Genomic DNA, 27,540 nt, shown 5'->3' with positions numbered 1-27,540 from the left:
TACGAGATGTATTTTACTGAGATGAACAAAGCTTCACCGCTTTAAAGAAGGAACAGAACGCCGTCCTTTTTCACTCCCCGTGATTCCCATGCTGCTTGTGGCCCTCAGCATGGAGTTTGAGTATCTCAGTGACGTGCCAGTCCTAACCATAGACGTGAATGAAGACTTTAAGGGGAATGAAATCAAGAGCGCCGACATGATTGAGAAGGTGAGTGACGGTTAATGTATCAGTGATAATAATCTCATGACATATCAAATTGAACAATGACTGCTTTACAAGAAAATATATTTCCAATTTAAGTATTCATCTGTTATTGTGCCCCAAAGGTTGTTGCCGGAATACCAATGTGTGTGTTTTGACAGAATGAGGCTTCACGCTGCACTGGAATCAAGAAAATTACTTTTTAATTTTAAAAGAAGTCTAGAAACCACTTTGTTTGTTTTGGAAACGTGTTCAAATTTTGCCCGTTTTCAATTTAAAATGAGTCTTTTGGAACACAATGATGGAGAAAAAGCTTTTTGCAAGAGCAGAACTTTTAAGTACATTTTGCTGATAATACCTATGTACTTCTACTTAAAGGTTTAAATGCAGGACCTGTAACTGAGCATTTTAATATTGTGATATATTCTGAATACTTGATGCCTGCGTTATCTGTACAGTTTTGAAGAAGTTGTCATTGTTCGTCTTTGGGGAAAATAAAATCTCACCTGTTGCAGCTGACCTTAAACAACATAAACGGGCTGAAGTATTTAAACCGGTTTTGAGGATTACGTCATGTGCACAGTGAGATCTCTGTGATACCGACATACACTCTCAGGTTTCACATACGGGAAGCGAGGCCTGAAGAGCTGCTTTACAGATTCATTAACAGGAAGTGGTCCCACACTATCCTCTGCACGGATGACACAAAGCAACTTGTTTTTCAAGTTGGAAGCAAACAAAGGAAAAGGAAAGCGATGTTTGTCACTGAGCGTGTCTGTTGTGGTTCTGTTTCAGGTGAAGGAGTTCTTGAGCACGCTGTGAAGATCGCTCTGCGATTGGAAAATCTAATCGGCTTCACAAAGGAGGAAGCGCTGGATGGAGAGGATTTTATGAGCATGAAATGCCTCATTGGTGGCTATTATCTTTCGATGACGTAAAATCATCACATGATCTGACCATATTTTTAAAAATAAACTTCTTCACTTTTTCTTACATCTGATGTGTATTTATATCATGCTTTGTGTGCAAATGGCAATGAACTTGAAATGCTTGTTTAATGTTTGTGGTCGTCTAATATTTACTATGAAAGCTGCTGTAGATGTAAATCCAGAGATTATTGATTTCCACATCGAGTATTGGTCTCCTGGTGTTCCAACTCTTCCAGAAGATGTCGCCAGTCTCCTGAACAGCTGTCCTGTCCGCTATGTTTTGACTGCTGAGCTTTCCTTTACCTGGTAGCTCCAATGGGATTTGATTACCTGAAATAGATGCCATATTTTCACTTACAAGGCATCTTTATAAAAGGGCATATATATATATATATGCATGTATATATATATATGTGTGTGTGTGTATATATATATATATATATATATATATATATGAATGAATGAGAAAGATCAGTGTGTGTTGCTCAGTTAAACCCCTCGATTTGAAAACATGTTTAAAATCAGCACTGACTGTAGTTAAGTCATATTTAAAATATGTCTAACAAAAGTATGATATCAACACAAGGTATTTAATTCTAAAGCGACTGATTTGAAAGTGTAATCTTTGTAGAAGTGATCCAAGCTGTTGGGATTCCATGAAATCCTACAAACTCAAAAAAGTGCTTCAAACTTCAATGTTTTGATGATTGTTGAATACAGCTGGTGACCTATAATGCGCCTCTATTAGATACAAAGTAAACAATAGAGACATTGATTGTGAATGTTCGGTGCGCCACGCAGAGCAACTTGCGCCACGCAGAGCACCCCCCCCCCCCCCCCCCCCCCCGTAGCGTCACAGCAGGAGGAGGGATGGCTCTTTAAATATGGAAACAGACACGCTGCGCTCACAGAACCTCTCCGCACGCTTTCGAGAAGCAGCGAGACAACATGCCTCTCTCTCTCTCTAAGATGACACCTGGACACGACCTGAACAGGTCCCGCGCGACATGAGGAGCGTTTGTTACAAGTTTAACTCGGTTTGTAGAATCTGAGAAATCACTCCAGCGAGATAGCTCCGCGCTCCTCGACTTCTTTTTTATCCACGTGAAAAGCGCGACGTCTAGAGTAGGTGAAGATTTCCCAACTCCAAGAGCTACTCCAATAACGCCCGGACTGATCAGCGTTAAAGGCGAAGTTTTCCACCATGAGTTCCGAAAAGAAGTAAGTTGTTGCTCTTTGTTACATCCGACTGTGTTGGGAACTTTACCGTTTCAGTCCATAGGCGTCGTTCAGGGCATTTCCTGGCCAGGTGTGAACGTGTATGTTAGGTATCAGGTGAGTATGATTCACCAGCTAATGTGTCCCATAGTCGTTTGGCGACCCTGTGCGTACATCTTTCAGTGGCTCATCTGGCTTTAGTTAGCCACAGCTGCCATAACTCTAGTGAAACGTCAATGTGCTGTCGGTTGTGTAACTTGAGTTCCATTATGTCAATGAGACTGGTTACACCCCTTGGCTGGGTAAGCCACTGTTCCCGCACCGCTGTGAACCTGTTGGCCTAATCTATTCTTCCAAGAACCTTGTCGCTCTCAATTAGAGAGACGCGGGGCGCGCAGGCCAAGTGGCGGAGAGTTGTCTCCGGTGCAACTTTTGTGATTAAAGCTGCGTATGTGTGCGCGCGCGCCTCGCATACCATGTGCTCCATGAGCTGACACCCCTCAGAAATCTGCTTTCGGCGCGCGGCCAGCGTGTGTCTACGTTGCGCAATGACACGACAAATGAAGTCATGCCGCTTATATTGCCTTTCACAGAAACAACGCACGTATAGTGTAAGCAATATAAGCGATGCACGTCTGCAGGAACCTTTTTATCTGACATAAATCTGCAGTTCATCAGCTATTCGTTCGGTGAACCTCGCCTGCAGCAGTGTGAGTGAGACGTTCAGTGTCGCATCGCACCCCCCACAGCAGAATATGTACTCAAGTGTTACTAAATGAGTAGCAAGAAGTGAAACCAAGACAACAGATGTGTGTGGGTGCAGACACTGTTACCATCACAAGAGGATTCCTCATTGTTCTGTGTTCAGATTGTGAAATCTTTTGTAATGGAAGAAATGTTCTCTTTACTTTGTTTCATCCGTTTGTTCGGTGACTCTTCCTCCTGGCGTCACCGGCAGCAGTGAATGCTCTTTTGTGCTCCGCTGAGTGATGCTCTGTGTCCAAATGAAGGGCAATCTATTTCCTCGTCCCGTCAAGTGTTGCTTACTGGAAGTTCCAAAAGTCCAGACAGACCTGAGAAGCAGGGAGTGGACGACGGTTCAATTCGGTCCACGATCACCTGAGTACAGTTGTGTTCACACAGGTGTCCTTTGTCGCCTCTACTTATAGAATTTCGTGGGATTTGTGAGTCTCTAAACGACCGCCACATCCTTTATTTTAATATTCCATAAAAGTACACTCATCGAGCTTCTCCAATGTGGCAATTTCTTTCTTTCTTTTCATAAATGTTCCACTGTTTTGTTTTGTTGGTCGGACGGAACAAGACTAAAGACCTCGATATCACTTTGGACTCTTGGGAAGATAGCCATAGAAGCTCGGGAAAATAGTTATTGGTTGCAGCCCTAAAATAAGAAATCACTAAGTGATCGCTCACCTATTCGCTATAACAACGGTGTGCACTGGCTGTGCTGGGGCCCACCCTGCTGGTGAACCTGCCCAGTGGGATTGGGTGTGTCACTCTGTAAAGCGATGGGGATGATCCCGAGCAGCTGATCTCCCCGGCTCCTCACGCACCGACGGGTTTATCCAGCCTCCATGAGGTCACGGAGAACGGGAGCGAAGTGAGAAGTTGCGAGATCAATGCAGCCGGTTGCCCCGACCCTCACCCAGCTTTTGGTTACTCATTAAGCAGGTAGAGGAAGTCATGGCAGGAAATGAAAAAGAAGTTAAGAAGATTTCCTGTTTACGACGTGAATGTTATCTGCGTTGTGTTTTTGCACGCAAACACAAGACAGCCTCCGTTTTGCTGTCTGCCACCTGAGTTTTTAACTTTGATGTTAAGTAATTTCGACTTTACTGACTAATGCCGATGAGCGTATTTAAGTTTCTTCCCCTCAAAGCTCCCGACATCGCCTCCTTCTTTCGCCTACATTTCGTTCCACTTGACACGCCCGGTGTGTTTGATTCAGCTCTCAATTCAAAACAGTAATCTTCTCCTGCGTCCTGTGTGTCTGCGCGCCACCTGTGTGTCTCACCATGAGGGTCTCCCTGTCTGAGGCCTCAGCGTGGAGTGGTTAACGTGGCTCCATGGGCTAAAGCTCGCAGTAAGCCTGCAACACGAGCTTCCTTTTTGCTCTCCTGTGTGGCCAACGGTTCTCACTGTTACATGACCCCTCCTGCATGCTCGCACGCACACACGCCACCGCCGACTACCTGTTGCAGATGTAAATGCTGCAGCTGTGTTCCTGGAAAGATCCTGTGTATGTGAAGAATAAATTAGAGTAGCTCCAGCCGTTTATGACGTTACTAATGTCTCCATTTACTTCTTAATTATAAGGCTGTATTAAGATAACTGGTTAAAGGGACAGTTGACTCCAAAATCTCATATTTTTCCTCCTACCTACAGCACTATTGGTTCCATTCCAGATTGTTTTGGTGCGAGTTGGCTTGTTTTGGAGCTATAGGACGTTGAAAGAAAATGTTTCCGACATGAAGCTGCTCACAACAAGATCTGTGAATTATCTTGAGTAACCAGGTCATTATTCAGAGACCTTGCGGGGTTGTTGTTTTTTGTATATCTGATTTTTGTATTTATTTGTTGTCCTTTTGAGCACCACAAGCTGACGTATTGTATAGAAGTCGGACAGCTCTACGAGCGACATCTCCAAAACTAGATTTCTAAACAGCTCTACATGTAAAAGGACAAATGTGTATCTCAGACTTTGGGATGAGCTGACCCTTCAGTAGGAGTTCTTCACACAGTGACAAAAGTATCTCCCTGAAGCTGGTGGTGTTTTCTGTGCACTCTGTCCTGGAGGGGAAAGAAGAGCACAGTCGGCACAGAACATGTGCAGAAATCTGAAGCTAAGCGATAGCGTTGGCGCTCTCTACGCGATGCTGTGTGGCAACTTGACCTTTTTTTCTTTTTTGTTTGTTTTTTTTGTAAGCTACAAAAGGAGGCTGCAGAGGCCAATCACGACTAGCACAGCTTGTAAACTTTGCACAGAGTCCGGCCACTCCTCCTCCTCTTCATCACTGGTTTGATCTCGGGAGTTGGCGGATCAACATGACGTCTGCTATCAGCGTTATGCTTGTATCTCTCTCAAGGACAGATACCATATCCACAGGGGACACGCAGAAGAGCTCGCGGTGCACTCGGCAGAACAAGTTGCATCCTTCCTGACTTTGTTTGTTTAGCGGCTTATGTACGCTGCTCCCGTCCTCTCGCTTCTTTGAATTATATCATCCCAGGTGGGGATTTCTCAGTGGAAACTGTTCACATGTTTATTGACATGCTCGATGCACATCTGTAATTTAACTTTTTGTTGTTTAACAAAACTGTTTTTGTAAAGCAGTTGGTCAGATTAGCCACAGCAGATGAGTTCCTAATTAGCCACTGACACGCTTACGGAGTCCCTGATCAGTTTGAAGGAATAGCGTGAGATGAGCCCTCAATGCATATTTCTAGCGCAGTGATGCATTGGCCTCCGTTGTTCTGCTTTTTTGTAGTTGTTTCCCTCCGTGGCGGTTTATCCTGATGTTGGGGTTTGCTTAAACCACCTTTCATTACCTGGAAGAGTCCACACTGCCCGACTGGAGGAGCCACATTCCTTCCAACCTTCCAGGAAGGATTACGATTGATTATTAAAGAAAAGTCAAAGTCAAGTATCTTAAGAAGATGTCTCTGGCCTCCCGTGTGCACTGTAAGGTGCGGTGTGACTGTCACTATGCGGTGTAGTCTTACTGTGATAAAAGTGCTGCGCAGTTTAAATTTACACATCAACTCACTGACCAAAAGAAAAGAGGAAAAATGTGCACGTCCTCATGTGTGCAGCATTGTGGGTAAAGGAGAAGGCGACATTTTGGTTTGATTACCACAGCGTCACAAATGCTGACGCACTTTAAAGCTTGCCAGGTTCACTGACCATGAAGCCTTGTCATGCATTGTGTGTTTTTTTTTGGCCGATTCAGAACATGAAGTGTATTTCAGTGTTTCAATGATGGTGAAGAACTCATTGTGGCAGACTGTTTTGTGTGACTTGTGTCTTTACATGCCGTCCTGAGTGGTGACCCATGTACAATAACTTCTTTTGTTTGTCTTGTAGAGTGGAGGACGAGGCCGTCTTGGACAGAGGAGCTTCCTTTGTCAAACATGTCTGCGATGAAGGGGAAGTGGAAGGTAAGATCAGTGACTATCTAGCTGTCAGACAGGTCACCCGGGTCTTTCCACACATACTGTGTACAGAGCTGTGCAGGTGAAACCGGTAGTTGTACCAGCACAGAATATGACATTTATGATGAAAAACTTCCACTTTAGCTTGAACAGGAAGATGTTTCTTCAAATGCTCTAATCCCGTCCCGTGCTGGCTGAAAGCCACATGAGGATGTATGAGTGGCCCAGGGGCATTCACTGAGACGTTCACTTCAGGGTGCACACAAAGAGGAGCGCGTCATCGGTTTTTGGCATTATGTCAAGCCGTTTGGTGTTCGTGCAGTTGCAAGATCCTGTCGCTTCCTCTGCATGGGAATGTGACGGAAGTGCGTTGTTTAGTGTGCGCCTCAGGTGGTCGTTGGCTTCTGCGAGGACGCAAGACCGACCACGTGACGGTGGGGAAAGAGATCATTAAAACTCTACAAGACGCATTTTTATGGAGTGCAAGGTTGACTGTCGGTTAATCTGTAAGAGTTGTCTCTTTCCCTCTCTGGATGTTTCTCTAATTACTTCCTGGCGGCATCATTTCCTGTATGAGCGGCTGTGTAGGAAGTAGTTGTCATTTATTTGATTTCACAATTTGACGATCTCTTCCAGATTGAGAAGCGCGCAACAACCCTCAGCACAAGCCCTAAAAAAAATAAAGCCTCAAAGTAGCCTTGTGATAAGAAACATTTCACACCACTGTGATTTCCTTGTGAGTGTGATCTGACCTGCATTCCCTTCTCTATTGTATTGTTGTTGGCGGCAGGTCACCACACTGTGTACATTGGCGTGCATCTCCCCAAGAGCTACCACCGGAGGAGACGCCACAGACGCAAGTCCAGCCACAAGGAGAAGCGGGAACGAGCTGAGGGATACAAGTCGGACGGCGACTACACAGACGAGTCCACTGCAAACATCCTCAAACCTCTCAGTGAGTTCTGACAACAAGCCAGTGTGCAGGTTATATTGAGTGATGGTTAGAACCCTCTCGAGGTGTTGGCTGTGAGGTCCAGCAGCACTCTGCAAATCGCAGCCAGGTTAAAGGAGGTAGGGCAGGGTGGCAGCCAAGAAAACAGAAATGTGACAGAAACGTCCACTCAACAGAATTAGGAGAACGCGGGGCCGAGGACACGTCAAGTAGTCATCTGAAAATGACACTGGATTGGTTTAAAGTGTGTAAAGTAAACACAGCAGGGGTATTATCCCTCACCTTGATGATTAACACTGTACTTTGTGGCGTTTGGAAGAGGGGATTGTCAGAAAATTAAAAAAAATCAGGTCGATGAGGAACAAAGAAGTAGAAGAGAAAAAACGCCAAAGTTGCACGAGCTTGATTGCAACAACAAGTGATCCTAATACAACCACATCAACAGGTGGAACAAGTAAGGCTCGCAAATAACGGTGTACTGAAGCGCGATCTCCCACAAGCATTACGTGAATGCTGAATGGACATTTATTGTTGTTGTCCGTCTCACGAGTCTTCCTCTGCTGTAGGAAAACACACCAGATGTCTCTACTCGTATAGAAGCCGAGGATAAAACCGTTAATCACAAGATCGCTTTCTAGAACAGGAGGAATTATAATATCGAAAGAGTCTTTAGACATAGGTCCGTTTTAACCCATGTCTCCAGAAGGAGTCTTTTTTATTTTTTTATTTTTTTATAAACGTGGTTACAGAGATGGGAAAGCATTGAACTTTCAGTAAATGAGCCATATAATTGTACGGGGATCTGTGTTTTATCTTTCAGCCTCGATGAATGCTCTGTGCCGCCACACACACCTTATGGGTGGGTAATTAAATAAGTCTTCAACATCACAATCGGGTTAAAAGCCTTTTGCAAGACGTACAATTATCACAAAGCTGGAATTCACCTTCAAATGGCCCAGCCTGGAAACTGGCATCGTGGGAGAGTGTTTGCTGTCTGCGTTACTGCTGGTGGAGGTGACATTAAGGTCTCTACATGTGTCGTTGAGATGGAGGGTAAAGGCAGCGATTTGCTGGGCGTGTGCGGACGACGACTGCAGAGCCACATACCCGAACGAAGGTACACAAATGTGAATCGAGAGTTTGAGTTGGTAATTGTAATGATAAAGGCCTGTCATGTTGGACTTAACACGCAAGTAAGCCCTGTTTAAAATGAGCAATTCACTTTTAATTCTTAAGTGAGTTCAGACGTCGGATTTTGAATGTTAAAAAAAGCTTAAAATAAATAAAACGTACATAAATAGAATGGACTCTCTGGCTTGTACAAAAATGTTTGCGATCATGTCCATATATTGGCGTTCAGGCACCATAAGGAAGCTTTAGCTTTTCTAGCAACTTGTGCAGACGAGCTCCGGTTATGCAACAGGCCTGACGTTCTGCAGCGGGAGCGTAGTTTTGAGCAACACCCTTTTGTAGAGAAGGGGAACTGGTACGGCAGCGGGTAACACGAGTGCACAGAACCGAGGAGAGTGGTTGAGCGGAAGAGACGCAGAGACTGAATCTCTTGTGTGCGAGTGCTTGGCTGCAGCGGTTGTGGGAGGAAAACGGCCCTCGGGGGGGAACTGGTTGCGTCTCGTGTATTTGTGAGATGAGACTACATTCGTCAGCAGGGCTGTCATGAGGACTTTACACCTGTTTCTGTGTTTTTATGTACAGCAGCTGTTGCAGTCTGGTGTTGTGACAGGATTGTTCACTCAGCGTTTATTCAGTTGCACATAGGGCTTGTGTTTTTTTCTTCTCACAAACAGGATGTAGAGGCCTCGGAGCGTGGAACCGTTTAGCATCAGCCACATGAGAACAACCGTTTCCAATTATGACAAATCTCTTCATATAAGGTGATGGCGAACCAGTCAGGCCAGGAGACTATTAGTTTTTCTGATAACCACTTCACAACTATTCGCAGCTGAATTCAGCGTTACGAGTCTCGTAAAAGTCAGAACGGCCGTGGTAAGAATTTTGTGCTGGCGCAAATGTCAGCAGCAGTCGCCGTTGCAGATCTAGCCTGTTCCTTAAATACCATTTCCTAAATGTACGTGGTCTTAAATGAATGAGCGCACTCTACCCTGCAGCATTTTACTTTGTGTATGGTTCAAACATGGCAGCTTTCATTATGAATGCGACCGGTGTTGATGGTTCATCCATAGAATCAGACTGGCAGGCGGGGACAGAAGTGGAACCAGACACGGGTTTTGAACTGAGCCGAGGTTCACTATAAGTGCCCCCCTTAATGCACACACACACACACACACACACACACACACACTCCGGCTTCTTTCTCATCCAACTGTATCTCTGCAGCAGATCTGAAGTGTAAACAGTCGTGTATGGTTGAGTGAGAGGACAGACTCTGCTGTATGATGAGGCTAGAGCCACCTTTGCGATAAACATTCCAGCGTCTCCAAGACATTGATCTTGATCTTCATGTAGCTTAACGTTGGACTTCCTCGCTACAGTGCAGGAGTTTCCAACTGTACTATTGTAAAAACAACCATCCTAAGGTAAGCTTGGTAATGCTGGGCGAGGATTAAAAGGTTACAGGCACTGTTGCGTTGTCCAGGTATCCACCTGTGGAATCCTGAATGTACCAGTAGTCTGAGAGAAAGCTGCATAAATAGCCTCTTGTGATTTACCACTTTACTTCTACTTTGTTTCATCACTTTCACGAAGAACAATACACAGTTCTTCATACAACATACAACCCTTTATATACAGGATAGTACACATCGGGGATCTCCTTATTGTTGCGTAATGGACTTTATAGCTGCCGCTCTCTGTCTATGACTTCTGACGGGGAGGCTACGCATTTACTGCAAATGATCGATCAATCAAGTCTGGTTTTGTTTTGACGCGTATCTTTTGTGTGTAAAAGGGAAAGTTCATCCTAATGCGTGTGTGTTGTCAAGTATTTCCTTCTTGCTTAAATACCTGTGCTTTTTTTCTGGGTTCAAGTTGGTCAAGAGGCATCTGTCATGCTCTGTAGAGAGGCTGTTTAAAAAATAAACAATTAGTATTAACTTCTCTACAGACAAATGTGGCCAGAAATGGACATGCATGACCAGATGCATGCACTTCCTTTTAACACTTTACATCCTGTTTGCTCAAAACACACCACCGTCTTTTTATTTACAGACTTATGACTCAGATCAGTTCATCAAATCGTGAATATATTCATATCTCAGCATAACATGGTTTCCATGGACCTTGGTTTTCCCAACTGGTTGATCGTTGTTGATATAAAATATAAGTGAGATGCGCTGTGCGAGTATTTGACTTCCAGGCACTTCTCTTCAGAGGACATTAAACTAACGTGTGTTGAACTACAGCAGCGTGAAGCCAGAATAAATCTCATCTGCTCAATTTCTGTTTGTGTTCATCTTTTGTTTGATTCTGGCAGATATGTTTCTGAGCAAATAGATCATCAGGGAGTGACTTCATGAACAACTGTTTGAAGATGTCATCCATATTTGTATCTGACTGCATGGCACAGCCACTTTGAAGGTGCTTGATACTTGCTACATCATTTTGAACCATGCCTTGAGGGGCTGGAATCTGTGGCGATAGTTTGGGTTTCTTGGACACCAAACAAAGTCAGGACGGACCTGTTTGCCGGTTCCTAACTTGCCTCCTCCTCCCCGCAGTTTCTCCAGCCGAGAGGATCCGGTTTATCCTGGGAGAGGAGGACGACGGTCCCCCGCCGCCTCAGCTCTTCACCGAGCTGGACGAACTGCTGGCCGTGGACGGGCAGGAGATGGAGTGGAAGGAGACGGCCAGGTGAGCCGCTGAGTCGAAATGTCTTCTAAGCCAGCCGTGGCTCCTGTCAACCGCAGCCATTTACAGCCATGGGCAGTGTAGTCTCAAATATCCTGCTTCACAATCGCTTATGAATAATCGTGTTTTGTATGTGTAGGGAAATAGGCTGAACTCCCAGTCTGCTGTTATCTGAATGAGCTCTGTAGTACCTGCCCCTCTGAGACCAGGGAAAGGCAGAAACTCCCACATGGTCAGAACAAGACGTACCGGTAATGTTACCGGTGGCTCTGGAGCTCATGACATTTTGGCATGGAAAAGTGGACACTGTTAATTGGTTTCCCTCTTCTAATGCTTCAACATAGTCCTGTGAAGTCACATGGTTCTTTTTTGGATCTGAGGAATACACAGCAATGCTGCAGAAAGGCTCAATCGTGCAATATTTTTGGGGAAGGGAAGCAGGGTTTGCATGACGGGGAAGATCAATGAAGTCCTTGGGGTCGCCGGTGTCTCCGTGGCCGGGCTCCTTTCCTGGTAAGACGGCTGGTTTAAAGCGTGCGGACCGACGCCAGAGGGATGCTCTATCCCCAGAGGAAACCCCATCCTCAGGCCTCAGGAGAATGGCTCTTTTGTAGCGCTGACGTGTGAGGCATCATGATTAAAAAGAACCCTTGTCCATAGCCCCACCCTCGAGGCGAAGCTCATTCCAAGTCATTTAAAGTCTCATTTAGTCATGTGGGGTACAAACGTCTGTCGCCATCCCAGCATGCCATGTGTTTTCTCAAGTCCAGTGAGGTATTTTGTATTTCTACGCTGTGCTGCGTCCCCTATTCTTGTGTGACCAATTCAAAACACTGAGGTTGTTTAGTAAAGAAAAGAGAGACCATCTTGTCTCTTATGTTTGTCACCCGTACTAGTCCATAAACAAAGTCGCAGTTGTGTACTTTTTCAAATTTTTTATTTTTTTTCCCCGTCCGCCACTGTTCAGATGGATCAAGTTTGAGGAGAAGGTGGAGGAGGGCGGAGAGCGCTGGAGTAAGCCCCATGTGGCCACGCTGTCCTTGCACAGCTTGATGGAGCTCAAAACGTGCATCGAGAAGGGCACCATCATGCTGGACCTGGAGGCCTCCACGCTGCCGCAGGTTGTCGGTAAGTGAGGGTTGACCAGAATGATGTATGTATCTGAGGGTGACCTGATGTTGATCCTCAACATGTCCACTCTAACAGAGCTGATCACCGAGGCGGGTCAGTTGAAGGCGGATCTGAAGGAGAAGGTCACGTACACGCTGCTGCGGAAGCATCGCCACCAGACCAAGAAGTCCAACCTGCGCTCCCTCGCTGACATCGGCAAGAGTGTTTCCAGTGCAAGTAGACTGTTTAACCACCAGGAGAATGGTAATGCACCCCCTGCCCTGTTTTCTTATCCCTCTTAACTCAATCATTCCACTTTTATTCTCTTTCTCATTTCTGATGTGAAATCTTACACTAACTGCTGTTGTAGATATTTCTTTTCCTAATCTTTTCCTTGTCTTTTCTCTGCTTTTCCTTTCCTTTTTTTCTTCCTCCCCTTTGGGACTGTGCTGTCTCCGACTTCCTGCTTCTGGGGTAATATATCACGCATCCCCATTGAGCACCCTGTGTCTCGTTTAAACCCCCACCACCCAGAGGGCCCATGTGAGGTCACGAAGAGCTCCAGCATGGGATACCTCTGTAAGTGAGGTCACGGCGCTCGTGCTGAAAGCAACATGTAAAAACTAGAGATTCCCAGCCGAGCTCTCCTTCAGTGCATGACGCTGGATGTGTGTTTATTCAGTGCGACAGATGGAATCGCCGCACTCATTGACTCACAATGTACATAACTAAATATTTATTGAGCAAGAAAAAGCTCAAATGCCGTCGACTCTTGTTGTCTGTAAGTGGACCGTATCAGGTGGAGTTCCAAAGTTTACATTCTCACTCATTTGCCAATAGTTGCCTAAGCTCGTTGCTGCTGATGCGCAGAAGCAGGCGGCCCTGCTCTCCCTGCAGCGCCTGAATGAATGACCATCTGGCATTGGTCCTAAAGCTTAAGCGGTGCCGCATTCAGCTCGGTCCTGACTTTCCTGGCTCTTCATGTACTTTTCCTGTGGCTTTTTTTTTATTTTTTTTTTTTTTTGTGGGACTAGTCTTCCTCCTCTGCCAAAAATGTCTCCTGTGAAAAGCTGTGCAGTCTCGCTCTGCCTCTTTTTTTTATTTATTTATTTATTTTTATTAGTTTTGATCCCAATCGGTGTCTCACCTCTCTGCAGGTAGCCCCGCTACTGCCCACAGAAACCTCACCTCCAACAGCCTGAGTGACTTCTCTGACAAACCAGAGAAGGATCAGGTAATCTGTTTGTCTCTGTTTTTGTATTGTTGCGCTGAGATCTGCAACAATAATAGATGCTACTTAAGGTCTCCATTCACAAAGCGTGTGTGTGTGCGTGCGTGTGTGTGTGTGTGCATGCCTCACATTCTTGTAGATAAGACCGCTGGCTCTCTGGCCGCTCTGTGCAACAACAGCCCACTGTTTCCCCTCTTTGTGTCCCGTGAGTTTCTGTCGTCCACACATGCAGTTTCTCTCACTGCCGTGACTCATGATCGAGCAATGATTTGGCTGTGTGGTCTGTAGCTGCACGTGCACAAAAGGCCCAGTTTAACTTTTAACAGTTGGATTTACGCTCCAGCAACGGTGAGCATCTCCACATTTGCCACAACACCAAGGCTGCAGTTCATCGCTTTCCTGCAACAGTTTTTCTTTCATCCTCAGCTTGCGTGTGAATGTTCTTTGTGTACTTTGCATGTCAGTTTTGTGTAACACTGTGTACAATTTCCTACACTGTTCATTAGGTGGCATAAAGTCAAGCTGCCATTCAGCACATAATTCTAGGAAAGGGCGGGTGTTACCTGTCCCAGTAAAATCACTTGTTGCAATCGCTTTTTAATCACCGCAATTATTTAAAGTGCCACGTCCGTCTTTGATTGTACTGCATGTGACAGATGGAGGGAGTGTTCGTGTGAACGATCTCCCGCTCGGGTCCGTACCTTGCCACGAATAACCGGCGTCCTTTGTCACAATGCCCTCTTGTTCGCTGACTTTCTTTCTTTCCTTTCTCTGCCCGGCTCTCTCTCGCTCTCGCTCTCGTTCTCTCGCTCTCTCTCTGTTGTCCAGCTGAAGAATAAGTTCATGAAAAAACTGCCCCGCGATGCAGAGGCGTCAAACGTGCTGATTGGAGAGGTAGACTTCCTGGAAACTCCCTTCGTGGCGTTTGTTCGTCTGCAGCAGGCCGTCATGCTGGGGTCTCTGACCGAGGTCCCCGTGCCCACGAGGTAGAGCACACGACAGCCGCACATTTCATTGACGTCGTGTCCGAATAATGTTGACTGCCCTAACACCCCGTTTACTTGTTGCTCAGATTTCTCTTTGTCCTGCTGGGCCCCAAAGGTAAAGCCAAGTCCTATCATGAAATTGGAAGAGCCATTGCCACCCTGATGTCAGACGAGGTACTTTACTACGTTGCAAATTTGATATTTCTCACTGTACTTCTACTGTCTACATTCATTCTTTATACAAATTAAACCTGTGTGGAACATGAACGTCTCCACCAAATTCCATGACATCCAATAGTGTTCGAACTACTTCTGTTGTTAAACCGTGCGTTGAAGTTGCGGCAGGCCGCTTTTTGTTTTGGTGTCTGCAGAATGAGCGCAATACAACACATGGAATACAGGCTTTTCCAAAATGTTCTGAGCTCCGTCTGCTTCGTATCTCCCGACTGTTGCTGACAACGTGGAGGGGTCAACAGACAACTCATGACGTCCTTAAACCTGAGAGCACCTTGCCCGCAAATTCCCACAGGCCTCCCCTCTTCCCAGCATATGTCACATGTCGACGCGGCAGGATAGGAAGTGTTTTTCCAGGATTTCCTGAAGTTAAACTTTACCCTGTCCCCCCGTGACGGCGGTGTCACAAGCTTATCAGATGTTTTGGAGTCGTCAGCCCTGCTGTACTCTCTACCTCCTTGTCCAATGTGGCCCCGGGGTGTACACGGACTATGACTAATTCTTTCTACTGTGAAAGAGTTCTTAGTAGTTGTCAACGTTCTATTTGCATTTCAATGACACGCTGCACTCTGTCCCAGTAATCGTAGGCGGTGTTCTTCAGTGAGCCGTCGTAGTTGCGCTTTGTTTTTTGGATTGGCTGATCGCTAACGGGTTGGTTGTGTTCTGTTGCCGACAGGTGTTCCATGATATTGCCTATAAAGCGAAGGACAGGCAGGACCTGCTGGCTGGTATCGAGGAGTTCCTGGACGAGGTCATCGTCCTGCCCCCCGGGGAGTGGGACCCCAACATCAGGATAGAGCCGCCCAAGTCTCTGCCCTCCTCAGACAAGAGGTCCGCTCTAATCCCCAAGACCTGATCCTAAATGAATGAAGTCCCTGCACATGAATCTATTACAAATCGATCGAATGCGTGATATGAGGCCGTGAAAAAAACCGATCCGTCTTAGAAAACAATACGGAGTTACTGTGGATCCCGGTTCAAGGCCCGTTCATGCATTCACATGCACATTAGCCTACTGCTAAAAGAGAAACGTTTTACATGACTATTTCAGTTACATATTAACATAATACCCTAAATACTGTTGTTAAATGTCTTTTTTTTTGACCCCACAGTATTTTTTGTTTGTGTGAAGTGAAAGACGGAGTGCTTTGAGTGTATTGAAGGTTTGCAGAATGTGACTGTTTGTTTGTTCTGGGTTGTTTTTTGTTTTTTTTAAGGAAGAACATGTATGTCGGATTAGAGGCGCCTCACATGAATGGCGACGCTCCCCATGATGAGGGACATGGAGGAGGACACGAGGTCGGAGAGGAGCTTCAGCGCACGAGAAAGTAATTAGAATTTCACGCTCTCGAAATGAAATCAATGTGGATCGTTAAAGACAAAATCATAATCTCAGTGGAACGTTGCCCTGATTTTCATACCGTCAGGTTACTACGTGCTCCTTGTGTATATGAGGCAGCTTCCCTGATTATTATCTCGATGACATGTTGTCAGCGAGGATATGCATCGTTAAGTAAAAGTCATAACATGGAAATAAGTTGCCAATGAGGAAATATCCCACACATGACTAAACAGTTGTAGTGCTTCACTGTTGCATAATGTTTATTTTTTCCTTCCTTGAGAACAGGTTTTCCTTTCTTTGTAAACTATGACTAAGATATTTCCAAATACTTTTTTCCCCATCATGCACATGTGTAATTTACTGCCTGGAGCTGAAGTCAACCAAGTTATGCTGTGAAACAATCTTGCACCTCCGAACTCTACTGGCTCACCCTCTACTTTAAGGTTTTGTGGAGGTCTTGTCCTGGATGTCAAGAGGAAGCTGCCATTTTTTGCCAGCGACTTCAGGGACGCACTACATATCCAGTCTCTGTCTACGATCTTGTTCATCTATCTGGGCACAGTCACCAATGCCATCACATTTGGAGGCCTACTTGGCGACGCTACAGAAAACATGCAGGTACGGTTTTTCGTTGTACGTACGAGTAAGGTCTGTGTCTGCAGAGATATGGTGGTGCACGTGCAGAGGGAAGCTCCTCACTGCAGACAAAACAAGTCTCCTGTTCTCCTTGAACACGTTTAACTTGGTGCCGAAAAGATGAACTCTGACCGAGATAGAACTGCTCCGGTTTGGACTGACTCTTACTGAGCGTAAATACCGCAGCAGTTGACTGGATATGTCTAGGTGACCCCTTGTTTATTTTTCAATTTGACTTCTGTTGTTGACAAATGCAGGCAATATGGTTCTATATCAATGTAAAGTGGAGCATAACCTATAAAAAATAAATTAAGGGTTTTACTCCAGCAAGTAGTATTCCCTTTTTATAAAGTTGAGGCACTCACAAAAGACGGGTGATAAAAATAAAGTAATATTGGCAATGACATCGAAAAAGTAATGGAGTAATACTGCCCCACTTTTGTATCCTGACTTTTTGTCCTGAGTACAGGTCAAGCTCGATCCAACATTTCCCATAATGCAGCTGGATAGTGTGTCATTAGACCTTCCCTGACATCTAAATGTTGGGTTTCTTTCAAACCCCACAACCTCAGATTGTTACACAACCTTTGTTTTTAAAGTGTTCTGTCTTAAGCACAAGCAAAGATAATACCGTTGACTCGACTCAAATTGAAACGACTCCCTCCCGAACCACAGAAGGCCCCTGATAGCGGAGTGTATCGGGTTGCCCCTGGCTTTGCTCGCTCTCGTGGCAAGGAGCTGCATTGCACCGGCCTCACTGATTTGCCCGGGCTGTAAATATCCACAGATCCAGATTACTCGGCCCGCTGAAGCCTCGTCATGGCTGCACTTCCAAACCCCCACCACCTCCACCTCCATGTCCTCAATCCTGTGTCACTCCTACTTCTCCACTCTGAGCACAGCGGAGGGAATCCCTGCCCTAACTCAACCTCTCTCAGCGCAGGTCCTCAGAAATGCAGCCAATTTGTCGATTACTCATCCGTCTGCTGCGTCGACGTAGCGTGCCGCTTCGGTCTGAACAGCTGACGCGACGAGAATTAAACAGGCCCGTCCTGACGGGCCAGCCTTACAGATGCGTAATGTGTGCAGGGAAAACAAAGCTTCCAGCTGCGTAAGCGAAACACTGAAAAAAGAATGTGTCTGTTTACACATTAACGCCACATTAACGATTGTTAATGTGGCGTTAATCCTCAGCGTATGAACACCCGGTCTCACCTCTACTGTACATGTTCTTGGCCAAACATGCTGCATTAGCTGTGTGTGTGAAGTCTGTATTTTTCCATGTGTGCAGGGAGTGTTGGAAAGTTTCCTGGGGACGGCGCTGACGGGGACGGTGTTCTGTCTGCTGGCCGGTCAGCCCCTCACCATTCTCAGCAGCACAGGCCCGGTGCTCGTGTTTGAAAGACTCCTTTTCACCTTCAGCAAGTGAGTAGCTGGCGATCCAACTCATTGCAGGCACTTTTGAAATGAAAGTTTCACCCTTCGCTGAGATTCTGAGTCGGAGAAACAACTGCAGTATTCTGGCAGATATTTATAAGTTGTCGTAATTCAAATTTACAGTAGGATGGCAACTTTGCTTTATTGTTCTGACAGACTGGAACATTTTTGAGCGTACTGTAAATCTGTTGCCAGCTGATTGTTGAGCGTTTTTGCCGTCGACTTCCTGTCATGAATAACCACACACACGCCCTTCTGCAAAAACAGATGTAGGAGAAAGTGTACTAAAGTGCATTCAACTAAAGGCATTACCTCCTGGAATGGCGGTTTTTAGGGTGGGAAAACAGAAAGTGTATTCTGTGACATTCTGAAATGAAGTATATCTGATGGGTATTTAAGGTGGTTTCTCTTTCTCTACCCGACAGACACACACAAAGAGAGAGAGAGAAAGTCTTCTCGTATTACCAAACCACCCTGATTCTGTTCCATGATTAATAATTCACTCTCATTTAAGTTTACACTGAGGGAAGAATGTTGTGGCCTCTGTGCCGCCCCCCCCAATGTTTCCATATCTCAAGTCAACGGTTGCTGAGTCAGTGGCAGCTGTTGGCTTGTCTACAGCTGTTGGATACGTATAGCACAGGCGCGTCGTTTCCATATAGAGAAAAGTCTGACAACTGTGGTCGCAAGTCTCAACGTTGTTTTGTTTTGAAGGGCCCTTGAGCAAAACTAATAAAAAAAACACTTAAATGAAACCGCAGAATCCACGTTAGACGAAGGCGATTGAAAGTACGGTGAATTCTCAGAGGAATTGTAATAAAATGTGAAGGCGTAGGGATACACTTGTACACAATGAACCACTCCCTCATGTGCCAAATCTGTCCTCCTCAGAGACAACGAGCTGGACTACCTTGAGTTCCGGCTGTGGATCGGCCTGTGGTCGGCTGTATTCTGTCTGGTGCTGGTCGCCACGGACGCCAGCTTCCTGGTGCAGTACTTCACGCGATTCACCGAGGAAGGCTTCTCCGCGCTCATCAGCTTCATCTTCATCTACGACGCGTTCAAGAAGATGATAAAGCTGTCCCACCACAACCTGATTAACTCCGCTTACGACCCCAACCTCATCACCCTCTACGACTGCAGCTGCATGCCTGGTACGTCGGCCTCGTTTTAAGAGACATTGCGGCGTTCAAGTTGGATTCCGGGAGGGATTTCACTGGATCCAGTAACATGGGCATGTATCCGATATCGCCACTCCAACCATCCTTCGCCTAGAAACTCCTCATTGTTTGGCGCCATCAGAATCTCTGTATCACCAGTGCAGTGATACCAGAGAGTGAAAGCTGAAGAGTCGTATTTGGTCCCATTTGGCAGTGACGTTCCTCTCGTGTGTTAAACAAAGTTTTCAGCTCATTCCGCCGTGTTTACAGTGGAGATAACAAATGATCCGCGTGTGAGTCGGCCTGCAGATACCGCCGGTGACTTTCTCAACAGCCCTATCTGACTTGACGGGATTGTTTGGGAGAAAGATGTTGACGCTTATGCAGAATGTCAAGCGTGATACTGTATGTGTTGGAAGTATTGTCATGTTGGTGATTATTGTTTCTCTTTTCTAGGCAACTCGTCAGACTTTTTTGATGTCGCCGTGCTGACAAACAGTACTGATCTGGTATGTTTCCTTGAATTTGTGACATTTAGCAGCATGCCTCGAGAATTTAAAATGTTTTCCCTTTTCTCTCCATGAATTGTTGCTTCAAGGAACCTCTTTGTCCTCTTCTCTCCAGCCAGTGAATGCCACCTGGGCGACCCTGACGAAGCAGCAGTGTCTGGAGTTCAGAGGGCAGCTGGTCGGAGAGGCCTGTGGCTATACCCCCGACATCACCCTGATGTCCCTCATCTTGTTCTTTGGGACCTACACCTGCTCCATGGCTCTGAAGAAATTCAAGACGAGCCGCTTCTTCCCCACCACAGTGAGTGACGCCACCCATCCGTGGATGTGTAGCAGCTTCTTTTGTTGCCTTTCTTTTAGTTTCGGCCCTGTGCTTAAATCTCAGTTTCGTCGACGAGCTCCAGTGTCAATGTGGGAAGGTCAGCTTTCTCACTTTAAACAGTGTTTGAGGCAAAGAAGGCATGACACTCCAGCTCAGATCCGTACTTAATTTAGATTTTATTCCAATTTAACAGCGCTTGTCTGGTAAATAACCAGAATATGACGATCAACTAGACCAAGAGTCAAGGGCCATGTTAGCGGCATGAAGCTATACTTAAATGACGACTTCACCCGCAAAATGACCATTTCTATGTGCGTTACCCACCTTGAGTTCTGTGAGGAAAGTTGCATGCCTCCACAGTGAACGAAGAATAAAAAAACCTGAGAAGTATTATTTAAAACATGAGGCATGCGAGGAAAAAAATGTTTATTTGCATAATAACCATTTCCATTCTTTTTTGGCTCAGGTTGAGTAGTTTCAAAATGATTAGACACCAGTTAGTGAGCAAGTGTGTTTACTCACAGATAGACTGTCATTACACTCGCTGCACACACTCTGCAAGTTAGTGTTTACCTTTAAACATTTGTTTAACATGATGTAGGTGACAAAAAAAACACTTGAGCCGCTAATTCATACTGGAAAAAAGTCAAACTTGCTGTAAATGTTTCCTCCTTCTAGGTGAGGAAGCTCATCAGTGACTTTGCGATCATCCTGGCCATCCTGCTCTTCTGCGGCGTGGACGCCTTTGTCGGAGTGAACACTCCAAAGCTCATTGTGCCAAGTGAATTCAAGGTACATGCTACACATGGAGGAAGTACTTACTAACAGAAAAGTAACGTGCGTTCACATAAAAACAAATGGCCACCATTTCATTTTGTGTTTGGGATAATAACTGAATTCTTCTCAGCCGTGTGCGGTTTCCTCTAACACAGATAATGAACCACGCGTCTGCTCGAGAGCCTCTGAAAGTCTGTAGAACCCCAGTAGAATGCTGTCTTTGTAGTTTGCCCATTAAGCGATACATGAAACTAAGGCACCCTCGGATATTGCACTGTTCAAATGTTCCTCGGTTGGCGTTAAGACCACCCCGCCTTGACACGGAGGAAGGGAACGATGGGGTAGACGAGCGGGCAGCTGAGTCAAATAACTTGATTATAGGTGATGTGAGAACACAGACGATCGTCTGGCTGCAAGTACAAAGCCGGCTTTGTTTAACCACAGAGTCTTGATTCACAGATTTCTGTCACGCAACAATGCACCAGTCATCTCTTCACTCACTTCAGTGATGAGACTCTCTGAAAGTGTAATGGAGTAATCACCAGGAATTAGTGTTTTTCTTCTGTTCAAGATGTTCTCCATGTCTAAGACTGTTCACGATGAAGACACACGATTCGGGTGTTTAACAGTCCCGTTCTTCATTTTTTCGTCTAGCCCACGAATCCACAGAGGGGCTGGTTTATTCCTCCCTTTGGAGGGAACCCTTGGTGGGTGTACCTGGCAGCCACGCTCCCCGCTCTGCTGGTCACCATTCTGATATTTATGGACCAGCAGATCACTGCCGTGATTGTCAACAGGAAGGAGCACAAACTCAAGGTTGGTGCGCCTCCTCAAAGTTTTATTCAGTTTGACAATTCTAGGATAAAATGCATGACTTGTTCAAGAGTAAAACTGTACAGAAAATAAAGGGTTGTAGCCAGGATTTTAAAAGTGTAAGAATTGCGAAATGTTCTTTTTCCAAAACAGTTAGTTTGTAGAAAACTCATTTAACTCCATGCACGACTGTCTAAATGCTGTTAAGACTTTGAAATGATGTCTGCTGGGTAATGTAAAATCCTTCATTAAAACAGTGAAATGGAGTCATTTATGCTGTATTCTAAGCAGACTGTATGACATGCGGCCGATGATGAACGCTCATTAATAAGGCACTTGAGATTTGACTTGCAAAAAATCACTGATAATCTTGTGCTCGCTCTCTCCTCTCAGAAAGGTGCAGGGTACCACTTGGATCTGTTCTGGGTGGCCGTCCTGATGATTATCTGCTCTTTCATGGGCCTGCCGTGGTACGTGGCTGCCACCGTCATCTCCATCGCCCACATCGACTCTCTGAAAATGGAGACCCAGACGTCAGCCCCCGGGGAGATGCCCAAATTCCTGGGTGTCAGGTGAGCTAACGCAGCTGCTGGAGACGGTGTTGACGCCGTTGAATAACTCTATTGTATTGTCGGCTGTCGCCAGTGACGGCTACTTAATTTATTTTGGATTCCCAAGTGAAAAAGCATCCTAGAAGGCAGAGATTACAAAAACGCACAAAACGGGTAGAAAAGGGGGGGAGGGGCGCAAATACACATACTTGCACATCAATTGTACTTTTAGAGTGTTATCTGGTCACATGACGGTTTTTGCAAGTCTTTGAAAGATTCTGTATTACATCATCAAGGTAGTCATGTGATGTAGTTAGTTGTGATATAAACTTTCAGCAGAACTTTCTGTTGAAAGTGAAGCTCCGTTTTGTGCGTACAGTGCTGTTCAAAACTGAAGCCTGAGAACCAACGTTTGAGACATTCCCTGAACAAAGACAAGTTTGTTGTGTGTGTGTGAATATAGATGCAACACTATCAATAGTGAATTTGGATCTTTGGATTAACTGTCATTATAGAAACACGGTATGAACTGCTTTTCACTGGTTCAGCTCTACTGCCTTTTATGCTTCCAAGGTTTACTGATTTAATTTCGTGTTTTTCCTTCTCTTTTTTTAATCCAGAGAGCAAAGAGTCACCGGTATCTTTGTGTTCCTCCTGACGGGACTCTCAGTCTTCATGGCCCCTATCCTCAAGGTAGAGCTCCAACTTCTTAATTCTTCCACGAAAACAAGGATTACTGTCCGCCTCTTTTAGGACAGTCGCTCTCAGATTCATAATAATTTCAAGTCTTTTATTCATCCCATTAGGAACTCCCTCAGTTGAAGTAATTTGATGTGAAATAAGCATGCTTATCCGGGCTTAAGCTCAGTTTGCAGCTGAATGCCTTCTCAAGTTTCCATTCCCACATGAAAGTGCCAAACAAAAGAAAAAGAGTGAAGTGACTGATTGTTGGGGCTGGTACTCCCTCTTGTGGATATTGTACTAAAGTGAATTTGGGAAAGATGTTTTAGTATGTGCTGTTTCTAATGTCTTTATATCGTTCATGCTGAATCTACTTCTGGTTTTCCTGGCATATTTCTGCAGTAGCTTACTGCTTTAAAGCTCTATGGGTAATACTGTGCAAGTAGTTGCCAAACCTGCACTAATGGGCAGCTAAGTGCCTTGTCACACGACCAAAAATAACCGAAGAAAAGCTGCTTGTGGGCTATTTTCAAACCAAGCAAGGATGCTAACAATAAACACTCATTACCTGTAACATCTTTAGCATCTCTCTTTAAACCTTTCATGTCTTCAGAATGTATTTTGCCTCACTAGACAGTCACATCTTCCATATTAATAACGTGTTTCACTGTGTTCCTCAGTTCATTCCCATGCCGGTGCTCTACGGCGTGTTCCTCTACATGGGCGTTGCGTCACTCAACGGTGTCCAGGTGAGTGAGTCTGGCCCGCTAACCAGTGTTAGCCGCGACCCATTACATTTCACTAATTGAAAGGGGCATCGCATTTCTTAACAAACGACAAGAACAGGTTGAACCAGCAGCCCGCCTACGGCTGGGAAGTATTTGCTCAGTCAGCGTTCGCTCGGCACCAGGGACGGCAAGCACGCCGCCATTTCTGACGCAAACCTACCTGAATGTAGGCTAACCAATCGAATGCAAGCAAAGCTAACGGTGGCTAGCTAGCAGCTAAGGCACAGCATGTAAATATGATTTAGCTTGCGTGTTTGTCCTCTTTTGTATTGCGCTGTAATCACTGAATTTAAAAAATGCAATGCTTTTTCTAGAAAAAGTAACGACTACATTGTGAAGCATTAATAAGTTGTTGCTTAACAAATCAAATGATATCCATTAAAGTCTGTTGAAGCTTGTCACTCACTCAAATGAAATGAATGAACTCATGTAAAACGGAAGCTGCGTCTTGCATATACGATGCAAATACTAACGTCCGACTGCAGCTTGTGTGTTCTCGTGCCCTGACCGACCTGTTTGTGTGTTTTGCTCTGCGTCAGTTCATGGACCGGCTGCAGCTGCTCCTGATGCCCGCCAAGCACCAGCCGGACCTGATCTACCTGCGGCACGTCCCCCAGAGACGCATCCACCTCTTCACCTTCATCCAGTGCCTGTGTTTGGCCCTCCTCTGGGTCCTCAAGTCTACCGTGGCGGCCATCGTCTTCCCCATCATGGTGAGGAGTGGCTGCAATCGGTGACGTGTAGCCGAACGCAATTACGCAGCGCTCGGTCTGGCCGTGAGACCCAATCGCACTATTTCTCTGTCCGCAGATCCTGGCGTTGGTTGCCGTCCGTAAGGCGATGGACTACGTGTTCTCCCAGCACGACCTCGGCTACCTGGACGACGTCATCCCGGAGAAAGACAAGAAGAAGAAAGAGGATGAGAAGAAAAAGAAAAGCAAGAAGAAGGGGAGCATAGACAGCGAAATCGAATTTGTAAGTAATATTTAAATGTGGATGCCAACATCCATTGTGGTCGTGGTTCCGCACCTTTAAAGTGTTAATGTTCTCCCTCCGTCCCCCCACAGTGTGGCTACCCCTACAGTGACAATATACCCAGTATAAACATCACTATGGAGATGATGGAGCAGGAGCTCATGTTGGGTGATAAATCTACGCATAGTGAGTACAAGCCAGGGATTGCTTTGTGTCTAAAGGCTTCATGTGCAGATTTTGTCCTTTCAAACTATAGCCTTCTTGTATGTGCTAACAAATGTAATACCTTAAAGAATAGTAAAAAAAAAAGCATATTGATCTGTTAACGCTGCTCGAACCTGCCAGTTTGAAAATATCTCTTACTAAAAGCAGCTTTGCAGCACTTGCCTTCTCTTCCTTTTCTCATCTCTTCTGCTCACCCATTGGACATTTCAGTGTTTGAAGTATATATTTTAAGTTCTTTACTTTCCCTCCCCCCAGGAGATCCATCCCAGACTCTCCTTAACCCGCATTCGTCGTGCTGAGCACTACTTTGAGTCTCCCACAGTGGCCGAGTGAGTGAGTACCGGCTGGTGTTTCGCTTCCCATACTTTCTGTGACGGCAAAGTGCTTCGTAATTCATGCTGTTTGATTTTTGTTCTCATACAGCGCCACATTTATAGTGCTCTCTGTCTTCCTCTTCCAGTCTTGAAAGAGGTCCATACACGAAAGGTTCGCCTCAGATTCGAATAGGCAGGGACTCTGAAGAAAACGCCTTCTTCTGGAGGAAGAGCTCCGAAACAGATCTCTGAATGAAATATCCAAAGAACCAGCACAAGATGGCAAACGTCCTTTTTTTTTGTACTGTAGTACCACATTGTAACAGTGTTTTAAACAATATATATTATCATTATTCCCTGTGTGCGGATTTAAATCAAAAGGGCTGGTGGTACTGAGTTTTAATGAGGGCTGACACAGGAGACGTTTGCATTCTTCATCCTCTTGAGTTCCAGCAGAAAACAAAATGGCTACTCGAGCTCATGCAGTTTTTATGGGACATTAATATCTTATGAATGTGTAAGCTAATAAAAGTTCTTTTTTTAATCGATTCATTCCAAATAACACCAAACAAAACTAGGCTCTCTTCTTATAGCACTGTTTTTATGAAGTAGTGTAGCTATTTTAAATGTTCCTTGTGGAGTTTCAATCATAACTCCTGGACTCTAAAGAGTAAAACGGTGTCGGGGTACCTACATGTGGAGGTGAGCGAAGGGGATACAAATCCTCTGTTACTTGTAGCGCAAACGCAAAGGGCTACAGAAGGTCATCTGTGCACACGCATGAGCGGACGTTCATCTTGTATTTATGGGCATATCAATTATTTGTCAAGCGTCCAGCTGAGGATGCATATTCATGAAACGCATCCAATAAGTTTCAGTGGTGTAGGAAGTGAATGGGTGAACACCATACAGACTGGAATCCCCCCCCCCCCCCTTCTATATTTATTATATTTAAACTCTCGGCAGATGAATTTGCTGTTTGAACCTAAAGTATGGCTTTACCATATAAATGACCCATTTGTGCAAATTTGAAGATATTCTTTCTGTGGTCTGTATCCACTCGGCTGACTGCTCCCTGTTTTAGGGAGGTGTAGATGTACGTAGCTCTACCTCTTATGTTTCTGTAGGTGCCAGGCATTACAGATTAAACATCTGTTGTGAAATTATTTGTGATCAAACACTGATTTTAATTTGTTTTTCCCACTGGCACTGCATAGGATCTCTGAAGCTTTCCTTGAGTTCCTTTTTGCTCTGTGACACTTAAGATATTGTATTTTTGTTTGTCAGTATCAAATGGTTATGTATGATTTTTGCCGGTTTTAAAGGGTAATTCTACCAGAATTATATTTTTCATCCCAAAAACAACAATGATCTGCGTACTGAAGTTGGGGTAAAAACTGATTGCCTGGAATGTTCTCACACACCGGACTGTGACCTCGTCCCTAAAAAGCCTATTGAGATAAAATGTCCTCTTAAATTGTAATCATATTTAAATACTTTTTTTCAATCTAGAGTACATTTGTTTTTAAATGATGTAATGTGTGTGTTTTATTATTTTATGCAAATCAACAAACAATCACTGTGAGGCAATGCATTGTTGTGACTTCCAGTCCTTTTTTTTCTGAGTCATGTATCGCAATCTAAATTCCATTTAGTGACAGTGTGAAGTCTTAAATTTCCTTATGCATATTGCTTGATCGTGCTTCTGTTGCTCATTGAAGTACACACTATAACTTGAACTGACTTAGGATATTATTGCATAATGTGAATGTGTAATAAATCTCGATCGCTTGAAATACTGAAGAAACTGAACACGCACAATCGGCGCTGCTTCTGATCTGATTTGTAGAGCAAATAAGAGCTACAAGGGCTTTAACTATCGCGTTCACCATCTCATCAATGATCAAGATGTGAAGCACTAGACTGTTACAGTTGCTTTGAACCAAAAATCCCAAACCACACCGTCTTCCACTCTGTTGTATGATCTGTATATCGTGACTTTTTGACTTCCTGTTTCTGATTCCACAATTAATATAATATTTTTTGAACCAATTTTATACAAGCCATCGTATGTGCTCAATAACCATCGGTTACTCTGAAAGAAGAAGAAGAAGCAGCTGTCTGTCTTTTTATTGAAGTGTTTTTTTTGA

The 27,540-nt window shown here is 44.9% G+C and overlaps 2 protein-coding genes across 4 annotated transcripts in view; both read left to right on the top strand.

The window, feature by feature from the left end:
- Positions 1 to 1,197, top strand: part of dck (deoxycytidine kinase) — a 4,642-nt gene extending 3,445 nt beyond the window's left edge. Inside the window, exons 6-7 of the mRNA XM_079289477.1 lie at positions 109 to 208; positions 998 to 1,197. Coding sequence (XP_079145603.1) covers positions 109 to 208; positions 998 to 1,024 — 127 coding nt within the window. The 3' untranslated portion in view covers positions 1,025 to 1,197. The remainder of the gene's footprint in view (positions 1 to 108; positions 209 to 997) is intronic.
- Positions 1,198 to 2,063: 866 nt separating this feature from the next.
- Positions 2,064 to 27,540, top strand: LOC306792805 (electrogenic sodium bicarbonate cotransporter 1-like). 3 transcript variants are annotated; one of them, XM_079290123.1, is made up of 26 exons: positions 2,064 to 2,352; positions 6,455 to 6,528; positions 7,313 to 7,477; positions 11,170 to 11,302; positions 12,267 to 12,427; positions 12,506 to 12,673; positions 13,567 to 13,643; positions 14,469 to 14,626; positions 14,713 to 14,800; positions 15,537 to 15,691; positions 16,078 to 16,188; positions 16,646 to 16,820; positions 18,130 to 18,263; positions 19,167 to 19,429; positions 19,892 to 19,944; positions 20,060 to 20,245; positions 20,945 to 21,058; positions 21,698 to 21,859; positions 22,250 to 22,428; positions 23,028 to 23,100; positions 23,769 to 23,837; positions 24,416 to 24,589; positions 24,687 to 24,851; positions 24,944 to 25,037; positions 25,335 to 25,409; positions 25,537 to 27,540. In XM_079290123.1, the coding sequence occupies exons 1-25, from the start codon at positions 2,336 to 2,338 to the stop codon at positions 25,373 to 25,375; spliced, it is 3,189 nt and encodes a 1,062-aa protein (XP_079146249.1). In that variant the 5' UTR covers positions 2,064 to 2,335; the 3' UTR covers positions 25,376 to 25,409; positions 25,537 to 27,540. The 3 variants fall into 3 exon arrangements, with proteins under 3 accessions (XP_079146249.1, XP_079146248.1, XP_079146247.1); XM_079290122.1 differs by having other exon boundaries at positions 25,332 to 25,405; XM_079290121.1 differs by having other exon boundaries at positions 25,332 to 25,409.

The sequence above is a fragment of the Melanostigma gelatinosum genome (genome assembly GCF_949748355.1).
Source record: "Melanostigma gelatinosum genome assembly, chromosome: 18".
Classification (NCBI taxonomy): Eukaryota; Metazoa; Chordata; class Actinopteri; order Perciformes; family Zoarcidae; genus Melanostigma; species Melanostigma gelatinosum.
Note: the sequence above shows the minus strand (reverse complement) of the source record. Positions and strands in the feature narration are given on the sequence as shown.